At 43.9% G+C, this 20,778-nt stretch overlaps 1 protein-coding gene across 1 annotated transcript in view; it reads left to right on the plus strand.

Annotated features, from left to right (window-relative positions):
- The first annotated feature begins 230 nt into the window (after positions 1-230).
- The window catches only part of KCTD2 (potassium channel tetramerization domain containing 2), a 29,560-nt gene continuing 9,012 nt past the window's right edge, over positions 231-20,778 (plus strand). Inside the window, exons 1-4 of the mRNA XM_040330071.1 lie at positions 231-671; positions 4,768-4,876; positions 12,977-13,068; positions 15,258-15,353. Coding sequence (XP_040186005.1) covers positions 405-671; positions 4,768-4,876; positions 12,977-13,068; positions 15,258-15,353 — 564 coding nt within the window. The 5' untranslated portion in view covers positions 231-404. The remainder of the gene's footprint in view (positions 672-4,767; positions 4,877-12,976; positions 13,069-15,257; positions 15,354-20,778) is intronic.

Raw genomic sequence — 20,778 nt, forward strand, 5'->3', positions numbered from 1 at the left:
AACGCTGGAGCAGGTAAGTGTCTGTTTATTAAAAGCCAGCAGCTACACTTTTTGTAGCTGCTGACTTTTAATAAACATAAATATTGGCTGGAACACCCCTTTAACTCTGCAGTGTTCGTCGGCAGTATTTCTCGGCGAGTGAAGGGTTAATAAAACTCCGCTGTGTTCGTTGGCAGTAGCTCTGCGCTCGATTTCAATTGACTGAAATCGGCACATGCGCAGTTGATGCCATGGATACAGATTTCATGGCATACAGAATTTACTGCTACACCGGGTGTAGCAATATGGAGCGGGATTTCTGACGGCCTCGGAAGTGACAGTTCCATGCCCCGGAAGCCTTACACGTTGCTGTTATCGGTATTATGGCACCGCCGCTATCCCGGTTCTGTCCGGTTTGACCAGCCATGGCGGAACCACCGCGGGAATCCCCGTGTAGTCTGACCATACCGGTTGCGCGGAGCGGACCCCCCAGCCCGGGCCTCTCCTGCTCCGGACCCCGAAGTCCCCGCAGTCCCGGACATCAAGAAATTACCGGTAAAACGGCCGGAAAATGGGTCCGCCTGAACGTGGGCGGCACGTACTTCCAGACCACCAAACAGACCTTGTGCCGGGAGCCCAAATCCTTCCTGTACCGCCTGTGCCAAGAAGACCCGGACCTGGATTCAGACAAGGTGCTGACCTGGAGCCGCCATGGTCCCCCCCAGTACACTGTCTCCTATACACACATATAGTGTATACATTTATCTGTGGAGAGTACACTGTCTCCTATACACACATATAGTGTATACATTTATCTGTAGAGAGTACACTGTCTCCTATACACACATATAGTGTATACATTTAGATGTAGCGAGTACACTGTCTCCTATACACACATATAGTGTATACATTTATCTGTAGAGTACACTGTCTCCTATACACACATATAGTGTATACATTTATCTGTAGAGAGTACACTGTCTCCTATACACACATATAGTGTATACATTTATCTGTAGAGAGTACACTGTCTCCTATACACACATATAGTGTATACATTTATCTGTAGAGTACACTGTCTCCTATACACACATATAGTGTATACATTTATCTGTAGAGAGTACACTGTCTCCTATACACACATATAGTGTATACATTTATCTGTAGAGAGTACACTGTCTCCTATACACACATATAGTGTATACATTTAGATGTAGAGAGTACACTGTCTCCTATACACACATATAGTGTATACATTTAGATGTAGAGAGTACACTGTCTCCTATACACACATATAGTGTATACATTTAGATGTAGAGAGTACACTGTCTCCTATACACACATATAGTGTATACATTTAGATGTAGAGAGTACACTGTCTCCTATACACACATATAGTGTATACATTTAGATGTAGAGAGTACACTGTCTCCTATACACACATATAGTGTATACATTTAGATGTAGAGAGTACACTGTCTCCTATACACACATATAGTGTATACATTTAGATGTAGAGAGTACACTGTCTCCTATACACACATATAGTGTATACATTTAGATGTAGAGAGTACACTGTCTCCTATACACACATATAGTGTATACATTTAGATGTAGAGAGTACACTGTCTCCTATACACACATATAGTGTATACATTTATCTCTAGAGCGTACACTGTCTCCTATACACACATATAGTGTATACATTTATCTGTAGAGAGTACACTGTCTCCTATACACACATATAGTGTATACATTTAGATGTAGAGAGTACACTGTCTCCTATACACACATATAGTATATACATTTATCTGTAGAGTACACTGTCTCCTATACACACATATAGTATATACATTTATCTGTAGAGAATACACTGTCTCCTATATACACATATAGTGTATACATTTATCTGTAGAGAATACACTGTCTCCTATATACACATATAGTGTATACATTTATCTGTAGAGAGTACACTGTCTCCTATACACACATATAGTGTATACATTTAGATGTAGAGAGTACGCTGTCTCCTATACACACATATAGTGTATACATTTAGATGTAGAGCGTTTCCTTGAGGATATTCTCTCTTACAAATTGTGTGCGGCGCTTGCAGTGGGTTCGTTGTTCATGGCACCCCAAATCTGCAAAAACCGCCACATGAAGCGCAAAAAAGTGACTACCCTATGTGTGTAGCCCATTCAGTGTTTTTTGTTTTTGCGTTCAACAAGCTGAATGCACAAAAATAAACTCTGTTCCACACATTCCAGGTGGATGAAGGAATCCTCCCCACGAAGGATGGGCTCGGCGTGTTCGCAATCCCACATGCCCGCGGCCGCTGATCTGCCGATATGGTTCCGGCTAATGGGAAAGTTCCTGTAAGGACTGCGCAGGCGCAAAATTGCCGACGGAAATCTCCGAACCTCGGCCGGCATCTAGGCTCATTCCTTAAAGCGGAGGTTCACCCAAAAATCAACGTTCTGCCATTAGATCCAGCGTATGGCTGACCTCTGCATCTTAACGTTTTATCAGCGTTGTTATCCGGCTCCGGGGATTTCTGCAGGGAATAGAGCGGGGATTTCTGCGGGGAATAGGCGTTCCTAAGCCAAGCGGATTTGATTGACGGGCTGCTAAAGCGCATCACGCCTTCCGAAAATACCCGAAGTGACACTCGAGTGTTTACAGCGCCTGCGCCTGCCGTGTAGAGCTGACTGCGCAGGCGCCGTAAACACTCGAGTGTCACTTTGGGTATTTTCGGAAGGCGTGACGCGCTTTAGCAGCCCGTCAATCAAATCCGCTTGGCTTAGGAACGCCTATTCCCCGCAGAAATCCCCGCTCTATTCCCCGCAGAAATCCCCGGAGCCGGATAACAACGCTGATAAAACGTTAAGATGCAGATGTCAGCTGTACGCTGGATCTAATGGCAGAACATTGATTTTTGGGTGACCCTCCGCTGTAAGGAATGAGCCTGGATGCCGGCCGAGGTTCGGAGATTTCCGTCGGCGAGTTTGCGCCTGCGCAGTCCTTACAGGAACTTTCCCGTTAGGGGAACATTAAGGACAAGTCACCGCCACTGTGCAGCGCTAATTGCAGGCAGTGAGATGCTTCCCAGTCCGCGACTGCACAGATCATGAAATGTCTCACTGCCTGTGATTAAAAGTCAGCGGCTACAAATACTGCAGCTGCCGACTTTTAATATTAGGACAGGTATCTGTCCAGGGCGCCCGCAATGTCCTCACCTGAAGCTGATCAGTCCCTCGGCTCCCAGGTGGAGGCGTCGGCATCTTCAGGTTGTAAAGCCTTGCGACTTCATAGCCTGGTTCCCTACTGCGCATGCGCATCTTCACTGGTCTTTGCTGTCTTCTGGGACATGTGTGTTTCCCAGAAGACAGCTGGGAGGAGGGGTTGGACATAGAGTAGATCGCTGCGGAATCTGCAACGATCTATCGCTGTAAGTGGGAGCAAATACCAGGTATCTGCTCCCCCCTGAAAGGGGCCAAATGTGACACTGGAGGGGGGAGGAATCCAAAAAGCGGACGTTCCATTTCTGGGTGGAACTCGGCTTTAAAAGAACCCTCCAGCTGATGAGCATCATTTACTGTTCCAACTGCCTAGCCAGTATGTGTGTATTAAAGTGATTGTAAAGTCTTGTTTTTCTATAAAATAACAAGCATTTTCTACTCGCCTCCTCTGTGCAGTGGATTTGCACAGAGCAGCCCGGTTTCTCCTCTTCTCGGGTCCATCTTTGGTGCTCCTGGCCCCTCCCTCCTGTCAAGTGTCCACACAGCAAACGGCTTGCTATGGGGGCAACCGAGCTAAGTCATAGCTCCCTGTGTCCATTACGACAAGAAGCCGTGGCCCTGCCCGGGCCCCCCCCCCTCTCCTGATTGGCTACCATTGCTGTCAAAGTCAGTTAGCCAATGGCGCCACTGCTGTGTCTCAGCCAATCAGTAGATCGGGGGGCCAGGGCTGGGCCACGGCTCCTTGTCGGAATGGACACAGGGAGCTATGACTTTGCTCGGTTGCCCCCATAGCAAGCCGTTTGCTGTGGGGACACTCGACAGGAGGGAGGGGCCAGGAGCACCAAAGATGGACCCGAGAAGAGGAGAACCCGGGCTGCTTTGTGCAAATCCAGCTGAGCTTCATCTCATTTACTAAGCTTCGGGGGAAAATTCCCTTGGAAAGTGAAAATTCTGTTTGCCTCCTCGCTGAGCTATTGTGTTCAGATAGAGGGACTGCCCAGCCCCTCAGCCAATGAGATTCCCCCTCCTGATTGGCTCCCACTGCTGTCAGTCAGTTAACCAATGGCGCCACTGCTGTGTCTCGGCCAATCAGGAGGGGGAATCTCATTGGCTGAGGGGCTGGGCATTCCCTCTATCTGAACACAATAGCTCAGCGAGGAGGCAAACAGAATTTTCACTTTCCAAGGGAATTTTCCCCAAAGCTTAGTAAATGAGATGAAGCTCAGCTGACTTCCATCATCCAATCATGTGCAAGCAAAGAAATCAAACATTTTGTAGTTTTTATTTTCCTTGCACATGATTGGCTATTCTTTGCAAAGTGAAATTTCACCACATTCTATAAGCTCGGGGGAAAATTCCCTTCCAAAGTGAACAGTCTATTAGCCTTCAGTAAGTAAACCATTATATTTACATGAATTCTTCAGTGTTTCTTTATAAATGTGAAGTAATGGATAGAGATGGTAATGGCAGCTTATGTATTGTCGGATAATTGGTCTGTGTATTTTAAAACTCAGCTAAAAGCAGTACTTTGCTGGTTGTTTCCTAGGATGAAACTGGAGCCTATCTGATTGACCGTGACCCTACCTACTTTGGGCCAATCCTGAATTATCTACGACATGGGAAGCTAATACTCGGCAAAGAATTAGCAGAGGAAGGTGAGGAATAAAGACACAGGGGAGTTCACAAATGGTGTCACACTAACGGGCACATGACCAAGAAGCTTTCTACTAGGGGATGGTAGAGACTAGTTCTCCATTAGGTCCGCTTTACTTTTGATTAACCGCACATGGCAGCAGGTAAATGGCTGCAATTCAGTCCAATGGCAGCTTTTGAATCCACCCACTGCTGTGTGAAGCCAATCGGAGGTTAAAGCGGGGGTTCACCCTAAAAAAAAATTCTAACATTACATTGAGCTGACTTCTGACACTGACAGTATGCTGATCTTTTTTTTTTTTTTTTGCTGTACATACCGTTTTATCGCTATTCCCCCCGCCTTCCGGGTAGTGAATCCCGCGTGAGTGGGCGTTCCTATTCACAGGCTAAGTGATTGACATGATGACAAAAGCTTCCCACCGGCGCATACGGCACGTCACGAGTTGCCGAAAGAAGCCGGACTGCGAGTCGGCTCTATACGGCGCATGCGCACCGAAGTTCGGCTTCTTTCGGCAACTCGTGACGTGCCGTATGCGCCGGTGGGAAGCTTTTGTCATCACGTCAATCACTTAGCCTGTGAATAGGAACGCCCACTCCCGCGGGATTCACTACCCGGAAGCCGGGGAGGGGGGGAAATGGCGATAAAACGATATGTACGGCAAAAAAAAAAAAAAAGATCAGCATACTGTCAGTGTCAGAAGTCAGCTCAATGTAATGTTAGAATTTTTTTTTTAGGGTGAACCCCCCCCCCTTTAAGCAGGCCTGATGGGAACTAATCTCTAAGTTCCCCATCAAACTGCATGTGGCTTCACCCAACCAGGAACAAGCCATGACCTCACCAGTGTCCCTGACCTCAGGGTGACAGCTGTATGGGGGCGGGGATGCAATACTGTGTGGGAAGCTGTTACATACATGACAGTGTATGCTGACTGTATGTATAGACATGCCCCACTTTGGGCACTAAAATACAGTACCTCTGTATACCAGATCAGAGGTGATCCTAATTACCACAAGTTTTCTTATCTGCAAACTGGGGATAATTCTTTAAAAGATGAGTTCGCCTTTTTTAAACCTTTTTATTAGGAGCCTGTAAAGCATTGCTCCCGTGATCAGCAGATCGTGGGTGCAATCTCAGGCTCCTGCAGATTGTCATTGTAGCTGTCTGCCAGTACCTCGTATGGGCAGGAAGTTACTGAATGACGGGAAGACTCCATAAAGAGCACTCATCGGCACCATGGTAGTTCATTGAGAATTACAAGTGGTCAGCAGCAATGGCTGACGGTGGTGTTTCTCCCATTTTATAGAACTCCTGTGAATGAATGAAAAAGCTGGGTGGGCGGACCCCCCGCATTACCAAGTTTTTTTTAATTGTGACAGCGGGGAGAAGATCTCCGGCCCCCATTCACAATGGCGACTTGAGGAAGGTGCAGGGGCTGATCAGTTAGTAAAATGTTTCACCCTAAATATGTGTGTAACATGTCACTAAAGGTGAACTTATCCCTTAGGAATATTGCTGGCATAGGGACAAGTTTTTAAAGCAGCAGTAGGAAAGAACAACCTGAATTAGCTGCACGTGTTGGTAATGGTACCGAGCCTGGCACAACGGCTTGTTTGAATTGGGTGCAGGTAGTTCTTAAAGTGGAGGTTCACCCTAAAAACTTTTTTTACATTAGAGCCAGCATAGTAAGGACATTTCATCAGGTTTTTTTTATTTTTTTTCCTCTGTACTTACCTTTTTATATCCTGATTTTTGTCCAGGGCTTCCGCGTTCTGATGACTCCGGGACTGGGCGTTCCTATCCCAGCCTCAGGGTTCCGATGACTGTGGGACTGGGCGTTCCTATCCTTCCGTTCGATGATTGACGGCTTGTGAAACAAGTGACCTGTCGCACAACGCGCGTCACCAGATTTCCGGAAATAGCCGAGCTGCGAGTCGGCACTATACGGCGCCTGCGCCCGCAGTGTAGAGCTCACTGCACAGGCGCCGTATAGTGCCGACTCGCAGCTCGGCTGTTTCCCGACATCTGGTGATGCGCGTTGTGCGACAGGTCACCTGTTTCACAAGCCGTCAATCATCCAACGGAAGTATAGGAACGCCCAGTCCTGCAGTTATCGGAACCCGGAAGCCCTGGACAACATCAGGATATAAAGGTATGTACAGAGAAAAAAAAATAATGACCTGCCGAAATGTAATGTCCTTAGTATACTGGCTCTGCTAGATGTAATATAAAATTTTTTTTTTGGGTGAACCCCTGCTTTAACCACTTAACCCCCGGACCATATTGCTGCCCAAAGACCAGAGCACTTTTTGCGATTCGGGACTGCGCCGCTTTAACTGACAATTGCGCGGTCGTGCGACGTGGCTCCCAAACAAAATTGGCGTCCTTTTTTTCCCACAAATAGAGCTTTATTTTGGTAGTATTTGATCACCTCTGCGGTTTTTATTTTTTGCGCTATAAACAAAAATAGAGCGACAATTTTGAAAAAAATTAATATTTTTTACTTTTTGCTGTAATAAATCCCCAAAAATATATAAAAAAACATATTTTTTTTCCTCATATTCGTCTACATATTTTTCGTAAAAAAAAATCGCAATAAGCGTTTATTGATTGGTTTGCGCAAAAGTTATAGCGTTTACAAAATAGGGGGTATTTTTATGGCATTTTTATTAATATATATTTTTTACTAGTAATGGCGGCGATCAGCGATTTATTATTTTTTTTTTTTTTCGGTACTGCGACATTATGGCGGACACTTCGGACACTTTTGACACATTTTTGGGACCATTGGCATTTTTATAGCGATCAGTGCTATAAAAATGCATTGGATTACTATAAAAATGCCACTGGCAGTGAAGGGGTTAACACTAGGGGGCGGGGAAGGTGTTAAGTATGTCCCTGGGTGTGTTCTTACTGTGGGGGGGGGGTGGCCTCACTAGGGGAAACACTGATCTTCTGTTCATACATTGTATGAACAGAAGATCAGCATTTCCCCCGCTGACAGGACCGGGAGCTGGGTGTTTACACACGCGGCTCCCGATCCCCGCTCTGTAATGAGCGATCGCGGGTGCCCGACGGCGATCGAGCCCGCCGGGCACACACGGGAGTCGGGGGCGTGCGCGCACCTTCGGCGGTGCGCACGCGCCCCTAGTGGCCGCTCAAAGAGCCGCCGTATAGCTACGGGCTCTCACCCAGGAGAGCCGACCTGCCGCCGTATAATGACGGTGGCTGGTCGGCTAGTAGTTAAGAAAACCCCCTCCAGAAAACTGTCAAGATTTTATTAAATTTCCCAGATATCGTTTAATGCTCTAGACTGACTCATTTTTGTTAAAAAGACCCTTCTACCACATTAAGCAAGCTCTCATAGATATATGTATCCAACAATCCGTAAAATATGAGCTCACAACAACACTTTTTTTTAATTCTGCAATTTGTTCAACCTAAGACAATCAGCTATCCGTTATCAGCTCCAGTGTTTTGGACCACTTCCTTATAAATACATTGGTAAAAAGATACTGTAAAAAGTAGGGTTGTACCGATACTAGTACCGGCTTCGGTACCGATACCAAGCATTTCCCCGAGTACTTGAACCCGGGGGGGGGGCTGGGAATGCTCCGATGCTTCACCCGATACTTGGGCATCCAGGAATGATCGGTGTGGCGAGGGGAGTTACGAGCACCGATCTTCCTATATAGATTTCAATACAGCCTGACAGCTTCTCCCCGGAACCCCCCCCCGGTAAACCCGGCTCCTACCTTTTCCAAATGAGGAGAGTCAGTGATCACTGACTGTCCATTCATATAATTGAAACATCGTAACCTGTGTTCACGATGCTTCAGTTTATGAATAGAGAGGAGCCTCTGTCTCCCGTCCATTCATTTTCAGTGCGGCTGAGAAAGGGACTGGGGAATACGTGTCCTTTCTATGTCTCAAAGAGGAGATGTCAGAGGTCTGTTAAGACCCCCGATATCTCACCAAAGCCCCCCAACAGGGCTAAAAAAAAAATTGCAATAAATTAAAAAAAAATAATAAAAATGTAAATAAAAAACACACCGACACATCCACCCCCCCCCCCCCCCCCTTAAGAAAGCATTGTAAAACAAAAAAAAAAATACTGACACATGTGCCACTGTCGCATGACATTAAAAAAAAAAAGTACTTGTACTCGGTATTAAAAAAGTGGTAACGGGACAACCCTAGTAAAAAGATGTTTAATGACCCCATTCTTTGTCAATAAATATTGAAAGTTACAAGTTTTTCTATAATACATTCCGAAGTGCCAAACTCTTTTTCTGGAAATAAAATGTAGGTAAATCCTAATAATGAGCTCCTCTTAATTGTTTCCTTTTGGTCTGCTAAAAATACCACTGGAAGAACTTTGTTATATCTGTGCAAATATGTTATTGTCAGAATTTGAGTCTATTTAAAGCCTAGTGTACACGGGTCGAATGTTGGGTGCCATTGGCCAGATTAATAGAAACTGGCCAACATTCGGCCGGTGTGTACGGCAGGGGGCATGACAGAAAAAAGTCTGCTGATTGGCTCCCGATGAGCACTCTCAGCCAATGACCAGAGTGTTTTGGCAGGGGGGCCACCACCCGCCAGAACACAATAGCACAGCAGAGGGGATCGATTTACTAACATCCATAGTTAGTACAGCGGCTCCTCCTGAGCTGTCATTTTTTTTTTCGTTCAGCTTCTTAGGTTGAACAAAAAAAACTAGTAGTTTTGTATAAGGCCCCATACACACGGGAGGATTTATCCGCGGATACGGTCCAGCGGACCGTTTCCGCGGATAAATCCTCTCGAGGATTTCAGCAGATTTTAATGCGATGGAGTGTACTCACCATCGCATTGAAATCCGCGCCGAAATCCTCTGGCGATGACGTGTCGCGGCGACGTGCGCGACGCTGTCATATAAGGAATTCCACGCATGCGTTGAATCATTGCGACGCATGCGGGGGATCCCTTCGGACGGATGGATTCGGTGAGTCTGTACAGACCAGCGGATCCATCCGTTGGGATGGACTCCAGCAGATGGATATGTTGTGCATGTCAGCAAATATTCGATCTGCTGGAATCTATCCCAGGGGAGATATATCCGCGGAAAAAGATCCGCAGGCGTGTACACACCATAGGATCTATCCGCTGAAACCCATTTGCTGGGATTTATCTGCGGATGGATTCTATGGTGTGTACGGGGCCTAAGGCTTAACCCTCCTAGTTCTTATCTTATGGCTGCAGAAAAAATATAGACTTTATGTTGTAGTGATCTGAGAGCAGGAGTGGGTGATTAGTTTAGCAAAATACACCGGGAGGGGTGATAACACTCAGTCCATAGTAAAGCTGTGGAAGACATGAAAGTGGCCACAGCACACACGTTAACCACTTTCCCGACCACCCGCCGTCATTGTAGGTCAACACGATCCTGCGTACCGCCGTAGGTGTAAGTTGGTCCCTTTAAGCGGGATGGCGATGCTCCTGATTGGCGGTTGTGATGCGTTTACACACATCCCTGTTCTGTAGCGGAGGGAAGACAGATAGTGGGTTCCTAGCCATTAGGAACTCGCAATCTGTAATTTCCTCTAGGTCAGTCCCCTCCCCTCAGTTAGAAACGCACTAGGGAAGACAACCCCTTGATCGCCCCCTAGTGTTAACCTCTTACCTGCCAGTGACATTTTTACAGTAATTGGTGCATTTTTATAGCACTGATCGCTGTATAAATGCCAATGGTCCCAAAAGTGTCCGATGTGTCCACCATAATGTCACAGTCCCGATAAAAAATCGCAGAATGCCACCATTCTAGTAAAAAAAAAAAAAATAACAATAATAAAAATGCTATAAATCTATCCCCTATTTTGTAGACGCTACAACTTTTGCCCAAACCAATCAATATATGCTTATTGCGACTTATTTCTATTTTTTTTACCAACAATATGTAGAAGAATACATATTGGCCTAATATTTATTATAGCAAAAAGTAAAAAATATTGTGTGTTGTTTTTTTTTTTTTCAAAATTGTCGCACTTTTTTGTTTATAGCGGAAAAAAAAAAAAAACGCAGAGATGATCAAATGCCACCAAAAGAAAGCTCTGTTTGTGGGGGGAAAAAAAGGATGCCAATTTTGTTTGGGTACAACGTCGCACGACTGCGCAATTGGCCCGGTCATTGGGCAGCCACTTCTTCCGGGGCTGAAGTGGTTAATAAAAGCATGTATCCATTTATTGCACAACATAAGTAAACAAAGGTCTGCTTGAACATGAATCAGAGGAAAGCTGAGTGCAGTGTCTGCCATGCACAAGATTCCGGACGGGCTAAAGGGATGTGAAGAAAGCGCCATCTACAAACTCCTAGGACCAGGGCAGCAGGCATGGGGAAGTAAAGGGGCATGTACAATGCGTTTCAGAGGCCCTTCCTCATTTATCAAGTACACTGTTCCAAGCTCAAGCAGACCTGCGTTTACTTGAATGTAAGAGCCAGTTCACACTTCCACGGCACGACTTCAGAGGCGACCTGCAAAATGACTTCTGTATAGAAGTCAATGAAGGTCGCCCAGAGCCGCCCCCGAAGTTGTGCAAGAACCTTTTTCTAAGTCGGAGCGACTTGCGTCGCTCCTATTAGAGCGGTTCCATTGCATGGACGAGTCGCCCCAGTGTGAACCGGCTCAAAGTGTTTACTTACGTTGTGCAATAAATGGATATATGCTTTTATTGATGTGCGCTGTGGCCAAATTCATGTCTTCTGCATACCCCCAAGGATCTTTACCGAATCTGAACACTGCTGCGCTGTAATTCAAGCTCTCACTCACCTTTCCACCCATACCTCCCTGCGGGATATCCCGCTCTCGTGGTTAATGAGGCTGCTGGCTATTTCAGAAAAGCTGGATCCCTGGCCTTTCAGCTGCACCTGACTCTTCAGCTGCATCAGTCCTGGAGTCTCTTCCCCCTACCATTACCAAGTCCTTTTTCAGATATCTTATCAATTTGCACACTTACCACTATTATCATCATTATTCTCTATAAGAAATAATTTCTGATGTGTCTGAGCGCAGATGGGTTACTTTTCTTTTCATAATAAAGCGGTGTGTGGTCTAGGGTTGCCATTTCATCCCTTTTAAAACTGAACATATATTAATTACACAGGTTCTGTGGCTGACTTAAGGAGGTAAGTAAACTCACTTGGTGCCGTATCTGCATTAAAGTGGTTGTAAACCCTTACAAACCACTTTTACATACAGGTAAGCCTAGATTAAGGCTTACCTGTAGGTACAAGAAATATCTCCTTAACTTACATGGTTTAGGAGATATTTGCAGAAAAGACTGCACCGATGTCTATGGCGCATGCGCGCCGTAGATAACGGCGCAGGCGCACTGAGCGTGCTGTTAGTGAAGGCGATCATGCCGTCACTGATGACTCCCACGCGGCTCCGGCCAATCGCAGCGCCGGAGCCGTGATATCCGGTAGTAATGGACGGAGGAGGCGAACGAGGGGGGGGGCTTCGATCTCAGTACCTCATAATGTTATGCATACTAGCTCATTATGCCTTTGTATTGCAGGGTTTATTTTATTTTTTTAATTTTATTTTTTTCAGGAGGCTTTAGTTCCTCTTTAAATTGGCCTCAGAACATGTGTAATTCATATGTGTTTAATGGGATGAGGTGGCAACACTAGTGTTGTCAGCCCACAGCAGCACTAAGGAACCAAGTGCATTTCTGGCAGATAAACAGGTCTTTTTCTGTTCTCCCTGGGTCTATAGAGGGTATTTTCTAAGCGTGTAAGAGATAAAACGCAGGGAAATGAGCATGTTTTGCAGAGATGTACTGCATATTTTTTTCCCTTGACATGCCAATAATAGCTGGTGCCCACAGTAGACATAATACAGTGCCCTTGAAGAATTGGCCATCTGTTTGACATGCCTGCTTACATTGTTTTACTATGCAATAGAAAACAATCATAAATTATAAGCTGCAATAATTCAGTGTGTACCATATTAAATAATCAAGTTCAAGTGTGTCTTCTAAATACAGGGAAACATTTAAAACCCTAAATTCTAATTTATTGATGCCCATTCCGTTCTGAAACTGTGTTTATCATTCCACTGCAGGTGTGTTAGAAGAAGCGGAGTTCTACAACATTGCGTCATTGGTCCGGCTAGTAAAAGAGCGCATTCGAGACAATGAGAATCGAACTTCACAGGTAAATCTTGCCACTTGACGTCTTATTTCTTTGGTGTTTTATACTCATCACCTTTAAACCTGAAGACTTCTTTTATTCCAAGTACAAAATGATTCTGACATGCTGTTTTTTTAATGACCAATGTTGTGTACTGTGTGTGCCAGGGATTGGTAAATAGCAATAAGCTGGCAAAAAATGTGTCAATATTTGTCAGAAAAAAACATTGCAAATTGTATTAAAGCGGGAGTTCACCCAAAAATCAACTTTCTGCAGTTAGATCCAGCATACTGCTGACATCTGCAGTATGCTGGTCTTTTTTTTTTTTGGTACTTATCGTTTTAGTAGTAATTCTTCTATGCCTCCGAGCGGGGATTACTTCCTGGTATAGGCGTTCCCTTCAAGACAAGCAAGTTGATTGATAGCGCGTCACGGCTTCCGAAGATGCACACGAGTGACGCTCGGCAATTTACGGCGCCTGCGCAGTCAGCTCTACACGGCAGGCGCCGTAAACGGCCAAGTGTCACCTCGGCTTTTTCCGGTAGCCGTGACGCGCTATCAAAGGCCGTCAATCAACTTGCTTGCCTTCGGGAACGCCTATTCCCCGAAGGATTCCCCGCTCGGAGCCATAGAAGAAATACTGCTATAACGATAAGTACCAACAAAAAAAGACCGGCATACTGCAGATGTCGGCAGTATGCTGGATCTAACTGCAGAAAGTTGATTTTTGGGTGAACTCCCGCTTTAAGGATGCAGTTTTGGTTTCTAAATTTAACATTTGCTTGTTGGCTAATGTGCTTAAAAACAAATTCGCAATAGAATTCACAGCAGTGTGAACCGGCCCTAAGGCTCCATTCACACCTGAACGCGGCGTATTGTACCGCGATTTGCCACAACAAATTGCTGCGTTTTGTCCCGCGATTTGCCGCGACAAAACGCAGCGTTTTTTACTGCGGTTTTCGCTGGAGGGGTGATTTACACATTGTCGGCTATAGCCGAACGCCAAAGCCGCCTGAAAAAAAGGGTCAGGGACTTGTTTTGAGCTTCAGGCGTTTTGCCGTTTGGCGTGGAGATGTGAACCATCTCCATAGCCGACAATGTTAAATCACCCCTCCAGCGTATTTCAGGCTGCAATATCGTCGGGCGTCAAAACGCCTAGGTGTGAATAGAGCCTAAGAGTAGACGTTTCAGCAAACACTTTAATAGGCATACAGTTTTTGCACTCAAATTTAGAAGTAGTATTTAAGAGCAAATCGGTCCCAAAAAAACATTGAGGTGGGCCCTCCTGCAGACTGCCCCCTTCGTCCATATTGTCTGGCGCTGTCTGAGATGGTATCGCTCCATGTAGATGGATGCCGGCTGCTGTGGAGGAACTCGACTTTTTTTTTTTAGGAACGATTTGCTCTCAAAGGGGTTGTAAAGGTAAAAAAAATTTCCCTAAATAGCTTCCTTTACCTTAGTGCAGTCCTCCTTCACTTACGTCATCCTTTGATTTTGCTTTTAAATGTCCTTATTTCTTCTGAGAAATCCTCACTTCCTGTTCTTCTGTCTGTAACTCCACTCAGTAATTCAAGGCTTTCTCCCTGGTGTGGAGAAAGCCTCTTGAGGGGGGAGGGGCCAAGCAGGAGGGTCAGGACGCTCTCTACTTTGCAGATAGAGAAAGGAGCTGTGTGTTAGTGGGCGTCCTGACACTCCTGCTCGCCCCCTCCCCCATCAAGAGGCTTTCTCCACACCAGGGAGAAAGCCTTGCATTACTGTGTGGAGTTAGACAGAAGAACAGGAAGTGAGGATTTCTCATAAGAAATAAGGACATTTTAAATGCAAAATCGATGGATGAGGTAAGTGAGGGAGGACTGCACTAAGGTAAAGGAAGCTATTTAGGGATTTTTTTTTTTACCTTTACAACCCCTTTAATACTACTTCTAAATGTGAGTGCATAAACTGTATGCCTATTAGTGTTTGCCGAAACGTCTACTCTTAGAGGCGCCTCTCTCCTTGTTGTGTTTGACACTGCAGGAAAGGCTGGAGTTCAGCATCAATTCTAGGTGACATGGTGACTTTAGGAATGAACTTTTATGACATGCAAAAGTACATAGATCACTGCGTACATTTGTTTGGCTTAGTACTTTGTCTAACGACCCTTGTATTTGTTAGGTTGTACACATGGGTATATTCAAACTAACAGTGCTAATGGCTTTAACACCTTTTACCAGGGTCCTGTAAAACATGTATACAGAGTGTTACAGTGCCAGGAGGAGGAGCTTACACAGATGGTGTCCACCATGTCTGATGGGTGGAAGTTTGAACAGGTGAGTGACTGCATGAAATAAAGATTTGTCATATTGGTATACAATAAAAGCTTTATTCATTTTTTGTTTGATGTGAAAGGCCTCTGTACTTAAGAATTTCCTATTTCTATACCAACAAATTCGTATTCCCCTATGTGAGCGTGGATGTAATACCATTAAAGAGGTGGTAAACCTATGACTTGGAATATGAATGAAGCATATCCCCTCACTTGTCTCAATCCAGAGCACTAAGTGTCATTTCTGTCTGCTCCCCTGTTCTTCTATCTGCATGAGTCACTTCTGACAAGTTTTCCTGACACCAAGAGAAAGAAGGGGACGGGTAGAGCTCCAGCACATACCCTGTGATTTACAGCCTCAACTCTATTCCTGTGTGCTGTGTTATGGGAGTGTGTACTACAAAAAACAAACCAATGAGGGCTCACCAGCCTAGTGCATTATCCCACAGCATTTATTTAAAAAAAATAATACCCACAAATGTGAATTAAATATGCTTATCGAGCTACTCCTCTATAGGCAATTAGTCCTAAACTTGCCACACTCCGGGGGGGAGCTCACTGGGCTCCTTAGTGGCTAACGCATTTTGAAGCACCTTTTATTAGAGGATTTCCTTCGAAACACGCTAGACATTAAGGATCGATGAGCAATTTTAATTCACATGTTTGTGAGTATTATTCTTGTTGATCTTAAATAAATGCTGTGGGATAATACACTAGGCTGGTGTGCCCTCTTTTGTTTTTTCGTGGTGGCTTCAGGACATCCCCAGTCCTAGAGGGCAGCAAGGCTTGAAGCATTCCCCAGTGATGTTGTATCATCTTTTATACCTGTACCAGGCTATCACACTTATGTAATTTAAAAGAAATAAGCTGCGCTATATAAATAGTGAATATAATGACCTATATGTGCATATACCATACATCAACAATTTATGTATGTAATATTGAAAACGTGCATCAACATTAGTTACTCATACTCCCTAATTACCTGAAGTTAATGATGAACAATAATTTAAACTGATTGCCGAACTTGCATGCGAGTCCTAAATGAATAGTGAACTCGGATGTTGGCAAAAAGGTATCACTTATACTTTAGGGCCATATATTCAATATAGTCCACAATACCAAACCAGAAAAGTTCCACAATTCTGCAACACTCCAGGAATCAGTTCATAAAAGAAATCCACAGTTCACTTTATAATTGGTGACTTCAAACGTAAAAAAAAAAAACACCCAAGGAATAGTGATAAGTTGAAATAGAAATAAAGTTCCTCCACCTGAGCAATTACTGCCGCTTACCAGCTGTGTTGATCTATTTTTAGGGAGATCACAATCTCCTATTATTCCCCTAGCCCGGGTCTCTATGCTTGTCAACAAGGTGTCCCAGCTTCACTGCTACAGGCATCCTTGATGCAGCCCGCAGTCAATATTTCCTCATGTTAAATGAAAGAAGGCTCCCATAGTGTAATTCAATAAAACAATTTAATGGATTAAAAAACAAAATTGCACTTACAATAAGTATTATTATTATTATTATTATTAAACAGGATTTATATGGAGCCAACAGTTTGCACAGCGCTTTACATCAGGGAAGACCGTACAGTCACAATACAAATCAATACAGGAGGAAGCAGAGGGCCCTGCTCGTTAGAGCTTACAATCTAGAAGGGAGGGTCAAGTGGAACAAAGGGTAGTTAGCTGTGGGGGATGATCAGATGTACTCAAATGAAAATACAGTTAGGTGTGGGAGGGTAGGCTTCTCTGAAGAGGAGGGTTTTCAGGGATCCTCTAAAAGCTGATAGAGAAGGAGATAGATAGATTGGGGTAAGAAGTTCCATAGGCTTGGAGAGGCTCTAGAAAAGTCCTGGAGACGAGCATGGGAGCAGGTGATGAGAGAGCTAGAGAGTAGGAGGTCTTGAGAAGAACAAAGAGAGCGTACAGGTTGGTATTTAGAAACTAGGTAATTGATGTAGCTGGGGGCAGCGTTGTGGATGGCTTTGTAGGTAATTGTTAGTATTTTAAATTTAATTTGTTGGGCGAGTGGAAGCCAGTGGTGGGATTGACAGAGGGGAGTAGCAGAGACAGAGTGGTTGGTTAGGTGGATAAGTAGTAGATAATTCAGCGTGTCATTTCGTTATTCGTGGTGACGTCAACACGCAGCTCCTCCCTACGCTGCTTCATCACAGATGACGTCATTCTGGGGCATGGGCAGCGTGCTGACCCAACGCCAATTATACTCTACCTCAACTAAGGGAAAGCCCAGCTCTGAGCTCCAAGTGTCCCCCTTGCGGAAATCACCAACTGCCCATACACTGCGGAACACTAAATCCCGTCGGTTTAAAAAATAATTTGCCAATCCTAATTGGGACCGTATCCACATATTAAACATCCCCTGACTTAATAGATAAAAGATGGTACTAACATACTGACAATATATGTAATTCCAACCGAATCTACTGTATAAAATAATGGACTGCGCCCCACTCTATTCTTTAATACTTTAATATGGTACAAATATGTGCTTAAAAAGAAGGGCTGAACATCCTGGGATCTACTGACATGATATGGTCCTGGATGTGCCACCCAAGTTGAGGGGTCATAATTAAAATTTCACTGTGTGGGGTCACTTAAATATCCCTGGTAAGGAGATTCCAAACCAAGTCCCCCCAGTGGCTACTAGCGGTAAAACGGCACTTAGCAAGGCAGTAGTTGACCTGCGATGTTATTGCTATCTGCTCCTTAAAAATTAAAAGACTAAAATAATTCATATGCGTTATTAAAGAGAAAAATACAAAAAATTGATGAATAAAATTCTAAATCTCATTTTTAGTACAAAAAGAGAAAATACAAAAAATTATTTCATTTAATTTTTATTCTTTTTATTATCCTCCTGAAGAGAGACGAGCGGGATCCCTCTCAAGGAGAACGACTAAGATTCTCCAATGACTAAAATTCAATATCTAGTCTGACCCAAAAATGGCGATCCAAATCTACAACACTTCCAGTTGAAAATGATCCTACCTGAAAAAGACTGATGGTGTTAAACACCCAACATAAAATTCAAATGGATGAATAATGTGCATTATCCACCATAGTGATATGAGGTGGAAGGTGGCCTTTCCCTTTAGATATGGGGTCATCCTGAAACTCGGATCTAGTTCACATAAACAGTGCCTAAGCGTTGACATCTGTATCTATGTTGAGGCCATGTGGGGTGTAACTATGTACCCTATGGATCCAGGCCATCTCTAGCCTGGATTACTCCCTAACCAAAGAGCCGCCCCTCCAATGCGCACTATATCTGTCAATTCCCAGGAAAAGGGTCTTTTGTGTTTCTTGGATGTGCTAGTTGAGATAAAGGACTCAGTTTTTCTAGTTTTCCTTTTTTCAATGTGCAAACTTGACACCTGCGACATTGATAACCTGAAGGGGTCTGAAAAAAGCACACCTTTTTAGATGGATCTACAACATTGGGGGCCACCCTATTTTAATCAAATAATGTTGAGTCGAATAAGTTGTAATGAAAGAACTACCTTTAACCTTTCTTGGGCCTCCATCCAACAAAGTTGATCTATCAATTTTAGCCACCTTCTCTATGGTAGCCTCCAAGGAGCCCGTATCATAACCTTTTTCTTGCGATCTGTTCTTCAAAATACCAGCTTGAATTTTATAATCCTTCATCTCTGTACAATTTTGTCTCATCCTAACAAATTGACTCGTTGGCACTGATTTAAACCAAGAATCATTGACAGCTGCCTAAGGGTATAAAGGCATTGCGATCGGTTTGTTTGAAAAAGGAAATTGTCTTGAAACTGCCTTCACCTTTTGTTGTAATATCCATAGGAGGAGGACGTCATCAATGTACCTTGTCCAAAAAGTTAAATGTGGGCCGTGGTCCATATAGATGACGTCCTCCTTCCACTTGGCAATAAAAAGATTGGCCAAGCTAGGGGCATATTTTGCCCCCATGGCCACACCATGCTGCTGCCTGTAAAAATTATGGTCAAAGCAAAAATAATTATGGTTTGCAGTAAATCCATTATAAATGTCTGTTGTTGTTGAGGTATTTTTGAAAAACTATCCAAATAATATTTAACTGCAGATGGCCCCAAGTTATGCATGATAATGGTGTATAGCGATGTAACATCGCTGTCGCCAACCAGGTGTGGCCACTAGATTTCAACTGGGATAACCGATTTATTACATGTCTTGTAGCCTTCACGTATGAGAAGAGTGAACTTTTCCTTTGATTTTGCATGTTGTACTAGCAAATTAACCACTTACGAACTGCTCGCCATTGTTATTTGTTGGCACTTTGAAGAGCTGCCTCCCCGGTATCCTTCTTGAGCGGGCGGTCCGCTTTCAGATAAAAGTGGTCTCTGCAGCGGCTGTGCCGCAAAATGACTTATCGGTTGTGGGAGAAGGTCCCTCCCGCGGGGGAAGATGGCACCCCACCTGGCTCCATACCATTGCAGTGCGGAAGCAACGTTAAAACGTCACTTCCGCCCATAGCTCTTAAAGCAACCTTCCTTTTGTTTGAAAAAAGGGAAAAAAAAAAACTTTATTTTATTATTTTTTTTTTATTGCATTTTAGTGTAAATATGAGATCTGAGGTCTTTCTGTCCCCCAGATTCAATGTTTAAGAGGTCCTGTCATGCTTTTTTTTTTTTCTATTACAAGTGATGTTTACATTCCTTGTAATAGGAATAAAAGTGACAAAAAAAGAACACTGTAAAAATAAAGGGTAAAATAAATGTAAACTCGCCCCATCTGTCCGATGAGTAGCGCCTGAATATGAAAACGGTGTTCAAACCACACGTGAGGTATAGCCGCATTGGAGCGAGAGCAATAATTCTAGCCCGAGACCTCCTATGTAACTCAAAACATGCAACCTGTAGTGTTCGTTTTTTTTTTTTTTTAAGTGTCGCGTATGGAGATTTCTTTCTGTTTAGGCTTAAAATCTTATCTTTCACATTATACAACAAAAATTTGGGCTAACTTTTTTGCATTTGAAAGACCGCTGCGCAAATACAGTGTGACATTAAATATTGCAACAACCACCATTTTATTCTCTAGGGTCTCTGCTGAAATATATATAGTGTGTGTGTTTGGCTGTTTTTCTAGCAAAAAAAAAAAAATGATCTTAACTTGAAACCAACAAATGTCAGAAAAAGGTTTAGTCGTTAAACTTTCCTCATTTACACACCGAAGTGTATTCCTTTGATGTAAAGGACAAATTGTTAGTGTTTAGACTCGGTTCCACTGCTAAAGAATGTTGTGATACTTGGCAGACTGCCCGGATTTTTTTCTTCCTTTCTTTTGATGGCTGTGGTTTCAGCAGAGCAGAGAGAATTCTGTGCATAGAAAGATGGGGAAATGCTTTGTCAAGATCGCAACGGGAAAAAAATTGCGATAACGACTCTTGCCGATTA

This window comes from Rana temporaria, chromosome 12, assembly GCF_905171775.1.
Source record: "Rana temporaria chromosome 12, aRanTem1.1, whole genome shotgun sequence".
NCBI classification, from domain to species: Eukaryota; Metazoa; Chordata; class Amphibia; order Anura; family Ranidae; genus Rana; species Rana temporaria.